Raw genomic sequence first — 12,525 nt, 5'->3', positions numbered from 1 at the left:
TCTTGCTTGTCAGATCATAGCAATGAAGGATGGATCTGTGCTGAGAGAGGGGACTTTAAAGGACATCCAGATACACGATGTGGAGCTGTACGAGCACTGGAAGACTCTTATGAACAGGCAGGACCAGGAACTGAAGAAGGTCAGGCTAATTCACTCATCCCAAACATCCATTTAAAACGCATTTAAATGTTGGTGCTCTTCCAGTAGCATGTACAGAAGGTAAAATTCTCTTAGCCGATTCGTGGGCTTTCTAAGATGTGACGTCACCGTTGATATATTCCAGGACACAGATATTGAGAGTCAGACTACTCTTGAGAGGAAAACACTGAGAAGAGCCTTTTATTCAAGAGAAGCCAAGAACCAAATTGATGATGAAGATGAAGGTAATTTTTCCTCTTTTTTATGTCTTTACAAAATTAAAGACCCAAACATTTTATGGCATATTCCATTTTTGATTATTTTTTACAGAAGAGCAAGAGGAGGAAGACGAAGACGACAACATGTCCACTACCACCAGCCGCCGCTCAAAAATTCCTTGGAGGGTTTGCTGGTGTTATTTGTCTTCCGGTGGCTTTCTCTTGGTTTTCATGATGGTTGCCTCCAAGCTGGCCAAGCATTCTGTCATGGTGGCTATTGATTACTGGCTGGCAGCATGGACGTCCTCAAGCCCAAATAATTTCAGTGATTTCATCCTGGATGCAAACACCAACTACACTCAGGAGCACGGGCCCATGCAAAGTGCTGAGGTGAGTTGAACAACTTCAATAAAGTGACTGGAATTACATTAGCATGTTTATCTACTATATTAATTGCCTAATTTGATTGCGTGTGTGCCCACACAGCATCAATCCTACGTGCCAGTGTTCATTATTCTCTGTGGAGCTGGAATAGTCCTCTGTCTTATCACGTCTCTGACTGTTGAGTTTTTGGGTCTTGCTGCTGCCACTAAGCTGCACCATAACTTACTCAAGAAGATTATCTACGCACCTCTTAGGTACACAGACATACACATAATCAGTTTTTGGTTTCGTTGTTTGTTTTTTTTAATTTGAGGGTCACTCACACGAGAAAGCTGCTCGTGTTAAACTGAGACAAGGGTTTAAAAGCTTACTGCAGAATAGAGAATGGAGGAATGGGGTCACTATAATAATATATTGTCAATTAACAATATTAATCCTACATTTTCTTCATATTTCTGCTTTTGTCAGATTCTTCGACGTTACCCCACTGGGGCAAATTCTCAACCGTTTCTCTGCAGATACTAACATTATTGATCAGGTGAGAATCATCCAGGAATTCTTTCATTTAAAACAATCCTGTCGCCTCAGGTCACATGAAGATGTCACTACAGGCTTTAGCTCAAAAAGATACCTGTCTCAGGGTCCTATGACATGCAGTAATGTAACATGCTACTGCTAATCTTAATTTCTTGTCTCTCTCTCTCTCTCTCTCTCTCTCTCTCTCTCTCTCTCTCTCTCTCTCTCTCTCTCTCTCTCTCTCTCTCTCTCACTCTCCCTGCAGCACATTCCTCCTACACTGGAGTCTCTCACTCGATCTACTCTTCTATGTCTCTCTGCAATTGGCATCATTGCTTTTGTGACGCCGGCTTTCCTTATCGCCCTTGTGCCCCTCGCAGTGGCCTTCTACTTCATCCAGAAGTACTTCCGGGTCGCATCAAAGTGAGTTCTGATCTAGAAAGCAGAAATCAATGTTATAAATCCCACACCGTTTTTATCTTCCACTCTTTGTTGCTATCTATCTCCAATGTACCACAGAGATTTGCAGGACCTAGATGACTCCACTCAGCTGCCCTTGCTCTGCCATTTTTCTGAGACTGCAGAAGGCCTCACCACCATACGAGCATTCAGGTCGGTGCTCTGGGGGTTCAAAAATATCCATCTCTTTCAGATTAAAATGCAGATTTTGAACTTTGCAGACCTTCACCGAGACATCTAAGACCTTAACTAAGATGCCTGCATGGCCAGTAACTGAGACTGAGAAAAGTTATTAGCAAAGAATAATAAGGAGGATTATATGGAGGATTTCCTTAATGGTTGCATTGTGTTTATTGCTCTATTACAAATCATCTGTTTGCCCTGATTTTGTGAAGGTGATGCAGTCATCCATGGCCAGAAGCCTACGGAGCAATTGAAAATGTTCTCTGCCAAAATGCCATAAATAGCTGGCTAGTGGGTAGGAAATGCGGGTGAACAAATTGGGGAGAGTCATTAGCATGTCAGTTTTGTACCACTGTCCATAAGTTATACTTATGATGTTTTTATTATTTATCGCTGTAGTCTTAAACGTTAATACTGCAGTCTTGAAACTTTCACAGCTTTCAGACGAGACTTAAGCTTTCACACAGCTTTCAGGCGAGACTTAAGCTTTCACACAGCTTTCAGGCGAGACTTAAGCTTTCACGCAGTTTTCAGGCGAGACTTATCCAATAGGTTTGTTTCAAGCAGTTAATTGTTCTTACATCAGGCACGAGGTACGCTTCAGGCAGAGAATGCTGGAGTTGACTGACACCAACAACATAGCTTACCTCTTCCTCTCTGCAGCCAACCGGTGGCTAGAAGTCAGAACAGTAAGTACATCTCAATAAACAGACCAAAATCATAACCACGTAGGCATTGTGGTGGTATCAGTGCCCTGTGACTTAATAAGTATTGGTGGATGCACTGTATTTTTCTACCTCTCAGGATTATTTGGGGGCAGTTATTGTCCTTACAGCTGCAGTAGCTGCCATCTGGATGTCTTCTTACGGAGTCCAGCCTGGTCTGGTTGGACTCGGCCTAACATATGCTCTTACGGTAAGATGCTATTGTAATTATACCATTAACTTGTGTCATGTTATATGTGAATAATTCCATGATTCTGTTATCTGTTATGACAACGCAGGCTATAATTTAATGTGTCGTAGAACTGTTTTATGCTGAAGAACCGTTATGGCAACCGCCACTTACACATCAAACCACAGATGTACACAGGGAACAGATTATATTTTAAACTGCATTAGGTTTTCCAGCTACATTGTTCAAAAATGCTGAGGAATAAATAAATCAGTGCAATAAGCATGGAAAATAATGCTGTTTATGGTACAACACTATTTAAGGCTATTATTTTTTTTTTTACAATGCACTCAAATTGACAGATGTGTCTCTGTAACTGAGACTGCCCAGCATTAATTATAACCAACGTTATATAACCAATACTTTTTCCACAATGTATGCACTTAATCTAGTGACCTGACTAAGTGTATTACTTAACTAGTCACAATTAATACACTTCTTAGCGCATTTATCTCACACAAAGTTCTTATTACTTATGTGTGTTTTGTTTTGTTGTGAACAGGTGACTAATTATCTGAACTGGGTAGTGAGGAACCTGGCAGATCTGGAGGTTCAGATGGCAGCAGTGAAGAAGGTTAACAGCTTCCTCAGCATCGAGTCAGAGAACTACGAGGGCTCCATAGGTAAAGCTGACTTATTACGAATAGTGTGATCAGAATAAGGTAGTGTAGTGCGTAAGAAAGTGCCATGTTTGTGTGCTCATTATTGTCTAAGGTATGACAAGGGTTTCAAACTAATTTCATTATATCAGTGTGTGAACTTAAAAAACACTCGTCATGCTGTGTCCGGTTACTCAAGGGCCGGTCTAGTAGCAAATAAAAGACGAATGTGGACTCTTAATCAAAGCAATAGTACAGTGTGAGAATTGTTGCCTAATTCTGGATGGGGAATGAGGCATCCTGACCCCAAGCACAGAAAACCCCAGATTTCCTGTTTCCTGTTATATTATCAGCATGTGGGAATGTGTGAAACATTTCCCAATCAGGCATTTTCTGGTTGACATATGTCGTTTACTCTGCCTTCCCTGCAAATGTAAACATTTGACTCTGAGGAGTGATGGAGGGTTGAGTCAGGAGGACAAGGAGGCTGAGGCAAGAGGGAAACACTACAGCAGGAGCATGTCTGGATCTTTAGTGATAGCCCGTCAGACAGCCAAAGAAAGTCCTTGTCTGTCCACGTCCCCCCTCCACAGTGACGCAATGGAAAAATGACAGACCTGATAGCAATGAAAGAGACTAAATTCTGGAATTTGGCCCCAGAGATAGAAAGTCAGGAAGATTGTACTGTAGCTTCTAAAAGCATTGCGTGTTATCTATTGTATTTTCATCGGTTTTACTGTACTGTGTTCAAATCAGCTTGCCTCAGAAGAACAGACTGAGTTTTCTTTATTCCGAAGAACACTGCAAACCTTACCTAGAACTATGCTATTAACATAAGAAGTCTGACATCCTTAAAGGTTTTATCTATGTTCCGATAGTGCTCTTAGCTTGTACTTGGAATTCATCCATTCATGCAGACCCTGTCGTACAAGAAGACCTCCATATCTTGTTGTAAACAGACATTTCAAAGAGAAACCCTGAAAAAACAGATTAAACATTTACACAGGCAGTTTTAGGCACCGTTTAGCACACTTCCCTACTTCTTATACATTTAAACCTAAATCTTTAACATAAAGACTAGAAGGTCTTTTGAGGAAAGATAATAGAGGTCTTACCTTGTCTGTCTGTGTCCATATTTTTGACCACAGATGTCTCCCAGGTTCCAGAGGACTGGCCTCAGCATGGTGAAATTAAGATCCAGGACTTGTGTGTGAGATACGACCTCATACTGAAACCTGTTCTTAAACATGTCAATGCTTTCATCAATCCTGGTGAAAAGGTACGTTTGTTTCGATTAATGACAAGATAGCATGGTTTAAAATGATTTAAGATACTGCTCTTACTGTACCTTATGACAGGTTTATACCAAAATATAAATATTCATATTTTAGGGCCTACAGTATATGTATTCTATGAAATCCCACCTACATACAACTGTTTTAATAAACCTACATTAACCACCCACCACAAATTCATACTTAAGTATAAAGAAACATATTGCATTAGTGTTGAAATTGACCGCATTCAGTTGGAATTAAAAGTGACATGTTAATGAAACACACTGCACTTCATCACCCAGCTGGCGGTTTTCTCACGACAGTGTTTATTTCCTCGTGGCCTTGACATCCACAGGTTCACCTTTTCATATGTCTCATCATTTTGATCAGTACCATGCCTCAGTTATACAATATATCTTCGAGCCCCACATAAAACACTTACCCAGCCGTCATGTTCTGGTGTGCAGGTAATAGGCAAGCATATTATTTACACAAAGACCTTTCTGGTTTATATACAGCAGTCTGGAAAATGAAAGAGTGTGGCTGGATACGGCTGGCACATGGTAACTTGATTTTGTCTATCTCTGTCTGTCTCTCTCTGTTTGCTCTTTCTTTCCCCCCCAGGTGGGCATTTGTGGGAGGACAGGCAGTGGAAAGTCCTCATTGTCTCTGGCTTTTTTCAATATGGTGGATGTTTTTGAAGGTGAAGCCTCCTTGTATTTTTTCCTAAGTGCCTTCCAGTAGTGTATTCTTCCGTAGGGAATTAAAGAGCTCTGTCATTTTGAATACGATATAATTCCAACCATAAGTAGGACAGGATTTGTGGGCTGAAAGCCACTAGATTTCTAGATTTGAGTGTGCTTTCAACTCATCTCTAGTTTAGTTTTAGTTTAAGGATTCCAATTAGTTTAAGGATTTATTTAAGTTACTTATTGTTACATCGTCTTGACTTACACAGATCCTTTACCCAGCCTCAGTAACATTTCTGCTTTTATTTTTTTTTCTTTCCTGTGTTTATACTGCACTGCTTATGGGTTCTGTCACGTTGACAGGCAACAATGATGCCATGTCGAAGCATTAGCTTTTAGAGCACTCGGGCACTTTAGATGAGCCTCGTTGAGACTTGCAGTCATTTTAGACATTACCTATAGTCCATGTCATACCATCTTTTGATTTTTGTTTTTCTGTAAAGCAGCCACACTTTAAGCTCATTGAGATTACTCAGCTTAGGAGCAACCGAATAAAAGAGAACACCAACAAACATAAAGCACTATTATAATCATTACGAAATAATGGAAATACTTTATGCAGTTCAGTGTTCGCTAATAATCTTGCTGTACATTATTTAAGTAGGTTGTTCCTTTTCAGCAGGTCACTGAGTTAAGACTTTTAATGAGGCCAAATCAAAAAAAAAATACACAACCAATCTATTTTTCTGAGCATGACCAGTGCTCAATGAAACATATCTTAAACTTGAGATTGAATAAGCACACACTCACAGTGTGTCCATATAAAGCTAAAATGAGAAGTGTGAATGATTTAACAGTACATATTTCCAACTTTCCACTTCAAAATTTGGACACCGCAGAAGCAGAATGATAATTCAATATTATCTCTCCAGATTCTGGCGTATTCTGTACTATTAAATACACATTGACCGTCTGAGTCGCTCTGTTAGGAAAAGTTACTGTTTTCCTTCTAATTTTTATACAGTGACTATATACACATTATATTTAGGGTCATAGGTTAATAGTTATTTTATTATGGTTCTAATGTCTGAAAAATTGAAGTTTTTTCCCCGAACGGAACCACAGTTTGTAAATATAAACAATGTTGGCGTGTTATTGTTTTTTTTTAATCAGGAAAGATCATTATTGATGGCATTGATATCTGCAAGCTGCCCCTGCATACTCTGAGATCCCGGTTATCCATCATTCTTCAAGATCCAGTGCTGTTCAGTGGCTCCATTCGGTGTGAACACACACACACACACACACACACACACACACACACACACACACACACACACACACACACACGCAGATTATACACATTCAGAGGCATACACTCTTCATGCTCCCTTTCCGCTTCTCCCTGAAAGAATCAGCTAAGGATCAACCACACAAGACCAAAAATAATAAACACCAACTTCCTTATCAGATAAGGAGAAAAGGTTGTCAGAAAGCAGAAACATGGGATAAAAAGTTTTCATTTAAAATAAAAGATGATCTTTCAAGGAAGTAAGTATATAAGTATCAAGGAGAAAGAATGTAAATTTTAGGATTCAGATCATATGTCAAACTGCTTTAAAGGTTTTATTTATCAGTTAGATTAACTTTCGACAATGTCTCTATTTTTTTTTTTTTTTTTTTGGAAACTTTATCTGCTTAGACCTTTATCACACTGAAATCCACACATAATCATTTTCATCTTTAGTTTGCTTTATTGACACACAGACAACCAAGCATTGTTTTCATTTAAGGTCATTTAAGGAGACACAGTCTCTCTCTCTCTCACTATCACTGCTTTCTTTCATTGGATTTATCGGAAAAGGGATTGTGATGGTTTACATGAGGCAGAGCTAATAGCACCAACAGCTCGTCAGTCCCTGGAGGCGTTGTGTTAATATATCATAGAACTGATTTAGACTGCAGTGATGAGTCCAGGATGCCATGGCAGGACTTTCACAAAGCATTCAGTGGGAAATGCAGTTCAGTGATAAAGACAGTAATGCGTGGTAGAAAGAGTTTTCCCTTGTGCTCTTCAGGAACAGGAGGTCAGTGGAGTGATGCCAGACTCACTGCCATTGCCTCTTATGGTCATGCAGTGTGTCTCTTTCCAGCACTGCCATTTTTTATCTTCGGTACAGCTATATAACATGTTTGTTTGCTCATCCTTGTTTTTTTCTGTGTCTACGTCTCCTCAGTTTTAACCTTGATCCAGAATGCACCTGTACTGATGACAGGCTTTGGGAGGCTCTAGAAATTGCCCAGCTAAAGAATATGGTCAAAGCACTCCCAGGAGGACTGGGTATGGAAAAAAACTTTAAAGCTTGACAGTGTTACAGGATGCGTTCTGAAATGTCTAAAATTCCCTTCTGAGTAGGAGCGAAGGTTTCGAATAAATGTTAGTATTTCAGATTCGGTTTAACCCTTTAACTGATGTCTCTACTGTACATTACAACTTACTCTGAATGGATCTTGGTCATTCTGAAATGTAAACATTTAAATATTGAAAAGTGATAGAGGTCATTTTGTAGATGTTTGTTAGTGAGAAATGTTTTCCCCTGGTTGCTTTTAGGGCCAAAATTGCAAAGGCTAATGATGTACTAATATATGAGCCTTCTTATTATTAAGAAGGCTCAATTTATTTATACACATATGACTGCAGTGTCATACTTCCATTAAAACCATTACAGATGCCATAGTAACCGAAGGAGGAGAGAACTTCAGCGTGGGTCAGCGGCAACTCTTCTGCCTCGCCAGAGCCTTTGTTCGTAAGAGCAGCATCCTCATTATGGATGAGGCGACAGCATCCATCGACATGGCCACGGTAAAAAATAAATAATTAAAAAAACCCTCTCTGTTTCTTTTATTCCGCTGAGCCAAACATACAAATGAAGATTGTTTTTGTTATAACGTTTTATAGGTCCAATTAAAAGGAGCGTACATTTGTTCTTTGGTTTTTGAGTATAAGATTTATTGGGAATTAAATATCTCACTGAGTGTTCTTCATCAAATAGTTTACACAGAGTCATTACATTTTCATCTGGCAGTCCCAGACATTCTGTGTATGCTTTCTTTCACAGGAGAACATTTTGCAGAAGGTTGTGATGACAGCATTTGCTGACCGCACAGTCGTCACCATAGCAGTAAGTTTGCTTTATGTAAAACACATCTGTTACCATGAACATTTTCAAATTCTTATCAGAAAATAACAAGGGCAGGTTTTTAATGCTGACAAGCTTAACACTTTCTTTTCTGGCTCTTGCCTACTTCTTTTACTTCCTCTAATCTATTTTTGTCCCGAATGCAAGCTTCAAGGTCTTTGATTGCATTTCATAATATACATATAAGGTTACTTGTCCTTCTCAGAAAGCATCAAAATAATGAAGAGAAAAAGATGCTGATCAATAAGAGCCTATAAAAAAATGTCAGTCCTGTATAGACAGCTGGGGTAAATAATAACCAATTTAAGTGTATGTATATATATATATATATATATATATATATATATATATATATATATATATATATATATATATATATATATAAATAAAACAAACAATACAGACAAAACTGTAGCCTTGTAAAGGGCTGAAAACGTGGCGTTTCTATGGCTTTCCTTGCTGCCATTTTTCTATCCTCATCAACATTTCTGCCTGTTTGTCTGTGTATCTTTCTCTCGCTTTCTCTCTCTCTCATTCTCTCTCACACACACACACACACACTGTTCTTTTTTCTTTCTTTCTTTTCTCTCTGTCTTCCTGTGGCACAGCATCTGGTCTCCTCCATAGTGGAGGCGGAGCAGGTGCTGGTCTTTTCCTCTGGGATTCTGGTGGAGTGTGACAGCGCTGCAAACCTGTTAGCGCAAGAGGACAGCCTGTTCAGTACCCTAGTGCGCACACACAAGTAGCCCCACCACTGGCTATGGCCACAGCCACGTCCCAGCAGCCTGGTTGGTAATCCTATGACTCTTCTGTGTGCCATTTCAGTTTGAAAGCCCTTGAATAACTCCAGGCCCCATTTGGCTCAGTGATACTAACTTATTCTTTCTTATGGTGCAGGGGCCAAAAATCACGTCTTGTCGAATTTGTCACCATCTCCGTGTGATCTATAGAAACATTCACTTAGCAGATTTTTGACTCTTAATTAATTACTATGCTGATAACAGCATGTGAGTGTTTCTGTCTACATATGTGAATATGTGGACACTCATGTTTGCATGTGTGTGTGTGTGTGTGTGTGTGTGTGTGTGTGTGTGTGTGTGTGTGTGTGTGTGTGTGTGTGTGTGTGTGTGTGTTTCTCCACAGCACCGCGTTCACACTATCCTGACAGCTGATCTTGTGATCGTAATGAAGAGAGGGAACATACTTGAGTACGGGAAACCAAAGGCGCTGATGGAGCAGGAGGATGGCATGTTCGCCTCCTTCGTCAAAGCAGACATGTAAACACATTCATCGGTACACACACACACACACACACACACACACAAACACACATACACTGCTGAAATACAAGGAAGGAAGGAAGGAGTTGTTTCTTATTTTATAACTGGCAGAATTTCCAGTCTGCCTATGCCTTTGACCGTTTAGTAATTTACATAAAATAACTGCAGTGTTTGATTCTTTCTTCTGGTTTATGCTTATTTTTTACATTAACTTAATGGTAGAAATAGCAGCTGTATACAGAATACTGTATTAACTGGTACTAACACTGTAAGCAGTTGTCAGCACACCTGAGTGCTGACACAACCTGTCTGTCTGATGTGCATTGCTGAATTTTACTCTCTGGATAATGAAGGGACACTTCTTAGCACTACAGAGGCACAAATTACTATGCAAAACGTGTTTTTTTGTATCAAGATACTATCCTATATCATTTTCCCGTAACAATCTGGACGTACATTATGGCTCGTTGTAATGAATTACAAACGTGAGTTAGTAATTGAGTTGTATGTTAATGAGCTTTTTTTTTGCTGGATTGCTGAAACTAAATTTGTTATCTGTTTACCGCTCTTATGATTGTCTTTGCTTTTATTCTTCATTGTCACTTGCATATATGTTCCACACAGTGATTTCTAGCTGAGATTTTTGCCAAGCCTTGTTTTTTTTCTGTTCTATAGGCAGTACAAACTGTAAAGCCAGAATTTCTGTGTGGATGTGTACATTTTAGATAGAAGACATTTGTAAAAACAAGGGAAATGATTAATCATTTACTGTTCATTTTTCTTTCATTTACTTACAAGAAACAAACAGCTACTCACTAACTACACCTTTAATGACTGCTACTTACTCATCACATGCAAAGTGCACTTGGAGAAGATGCTCTCTTCCCTCTCTCTCTCTCTCTCTCTCTCTCTCTCTCTCTCTCTATATATATATATATATATATATATATATATATATATATATATATATATATATATATATATATATATGTATGTATATATATTCTCCAAACATTTATTCTAGGCAAATGCTTCTCTACCGAGTACACCATCAGACAGGAGGTAGCTTTCAGACTCCTGGCTATTGGTGGCTGGTCAAGTGCTTGTGTTTCTTGGGAGTTGTATAAAAGAGGCCTTCTGTGCTGTGAAACTCTGGAACAGTTATAACAGAGCAAGACACCACTTAACACCTACTTAACACTTTAGCCCAGGTGCGTCACACCATTTCACACCTCTATACTCCAAAAACTGTGCTGTGACCTTACGCCCATAAACCCTTGGGCATTTTAATAATCTTACAGCATAAGATTCAGTAACTACTCTGAATTACTGAGTCAATATTCGGAAAGTAATGCAGTAGGGAATGTGCACAGTTACAAGATCAAGGAGTTTACGCCAGGACCATGTGATAGAATCATCTGGGGTTCAGTAGATTTTATGTCATCATAAGTGTGAATCACCAAAGAGGTTTGAATGTCAGAAGTTTTCCCACCACTCAGTATAACAGTAGAAATGATGAGCAGTGACCCATCGTCATGATTATCCAACAATGGATACGAGCCCAGCTGTTCTGCTTTACTCCCACGAGACATAAACTTCAGACTCAACTCTGGCCTAGTGTGTTTGTGGGTTTTTTTTTTTTGTGTGTGTGTGTGTGTGTTTAATATTGGATTTTATTTTTTTTTATATTACTGCTGACAAAATCTGATCTAGCCAAGGGATTTGTGAAATGTGATCCATTTGCCTACCACTGTTCCTCCTCTGAACTGTAGTGGGGACCACGCTCTACTTTGTTTTGTTAGGCCAAATGAACTGCTCTTCTCTGGATCCTTTTACAGCCAGCAGATTTGTTATAGAGCAGTGTTTCTTCTTCACAAAGCAAATCACACCCCCTCCCTCGGCTCTAATATTTATCATACAGTGGTATTTCGTGCCAAAGTCTGCCGGGACACTGAACACTCACTGTGTCCAATCATAACAGACACACTTCATATGACGAATACTGCTTTCACCAAGGATGTTGGCCTTACTCACGTGTACTTATTTGTATTTTCATACGATGCACCGTGTTGTGCAGAATCACAATGTTATGCAATATTTCTTACAAGCATTTTTGTGCTGATTGGTCTTAAATGTACATATGTAATTACTGTTAACAGCATAAACATTTAACATTATACTGTTTGCCTACTGTTTTTTTTTTGTACAATTGAATAAAATCTGCATTGAGGCCATTGTATATTTGTGTATTTTTGCATTGTGAAATATAAAAAGCACAGAATATAGAAATCAGAGCAAGTTAACAGATATTCATTCATAATCAAAAATCTATGATTTCTGATTCATACTTTGTTCCCAGATAGAAGATGTGTAACTTTCAATTTTCAATGATCGTGGTGCAATTTAGACCTTAACTTTTAAAACATAAAATTTAAAAAGGTAAACTGGAAAAAACAAGCAAACATTCAGCAAAAATTGAGTTAACTGAAGTGACATGCAACAATATCTTTAAAAATAATTTTTTTCAGTCACTCCAGAACATTTTTTCATGATTGTTGGGGCCAAAAGTGTTCAGTATTTTTAGCGATATGTTTTGTGCTTTTCTGAGGAAAACTTCTTGGAAAAGGT

At 38.9% G+C, this 12,525-nt stretch overlaps 1 protein-coding gene across 6 annotated transcripts in view; it reads left to right on the top strand.

Moving 5' to 3' along the window:
- The window catches only part of abcc9 (ATP-binding cassette, sub-family C (CFTR/MRP), member 9), a 35,364-nt gene extending 23,237 nt beyond the window's left edge, over window positions 1-12,127 (top strand). For 4 of the 6 annotated variants that reach the window (XM_027153968.2, XM_027153965.2, XM_047804012.1 and 1 more), the window contains 17 exons: window positions 14-139; window positions 284-383; window positions 469-746; window positions 843-994; window positions 1,209-1,278; window positions 1,522-1,679; window positions 1,776-1,868; window positions 2,485-2,587; window positions 2,703-2,813; window positions 3,355-3,475; window positions 4,600-4,730; window positions 5,353-5,431; window positions 6,591-6,699; window positions 7,655-7,758; window positions 8,147-8,280; window positions 8,537-8,599; window positions 9,761-12,127. In XM_027153968.2, the coding sequence (XP_027009769.1) occupies window positions 14-139; window positions 284-383; window positions 469-746; window positions 843-994; window positions 1,209-1,278; window positions 1,522-1,679; window positions 1,776-1,868; window positions 2,485-2,587; window positions 2,703-2,813; window positions 3,355-3,475; window positions 4,600-4,730; window positions 5,353-5,431; window positions 6,591-6,699; window positions 7,655-7,758; window positions 8,147-8,280; window positions 8,537-8,599; window positions 9,761-9,898 (2,070 nt within the window). In that variant the 3' untranslated portion in view covers window positions 9,899-12,127. Of the gene's footprint in view, window positions 1-13; window positions 140-283; window positions 384-468; window positions 747-842; window positions 995-1,208; window positions 1,279-1,521; window positions 1,680-1,775; window positions 1,869-2,484; window positions 2,588-2,702; window positions 2,814-3,354; window positions 3,476-4,599; window positions 4,731-5,352; window positions 5,432-6,590; window positions 6,700-7,654; window positions 7,759-8,146; window positions 8,281-8,536; window positions 8,600-9,225; window positions 9,406-9,760 lie in introns of all 6 variants that reach the window. The other 2 variants (XM_047804011.1, XM_047804013.1) reach the window with 2 other exon arrangements.
- Window positions 12,128-12,525: the final 398 nt, after the last annotated feature.

Source organism: Tachysurus fulvidraco, chromosome 19 (genome assembly GCF_022655615.1).
Source record: "Tachysurus fulvidraco isolate hzauxx_2018 chromosome 19, HZAU_PFXX_2.0, whole genome shotgun sequence".
Taxonomy (NCBI): domain Eukaryota; kingdom Metazoa; phylum Chordata; class Actinopteri; order Siluriformes; family Bagridae; genus Tachysurus; species Tachysurus fulvidraco.
The sequence above is the reverse complement of the archived record's forward strand: the minus strand, read 5'-3'. Positions and strand labels throughout refer to the sequence as shown.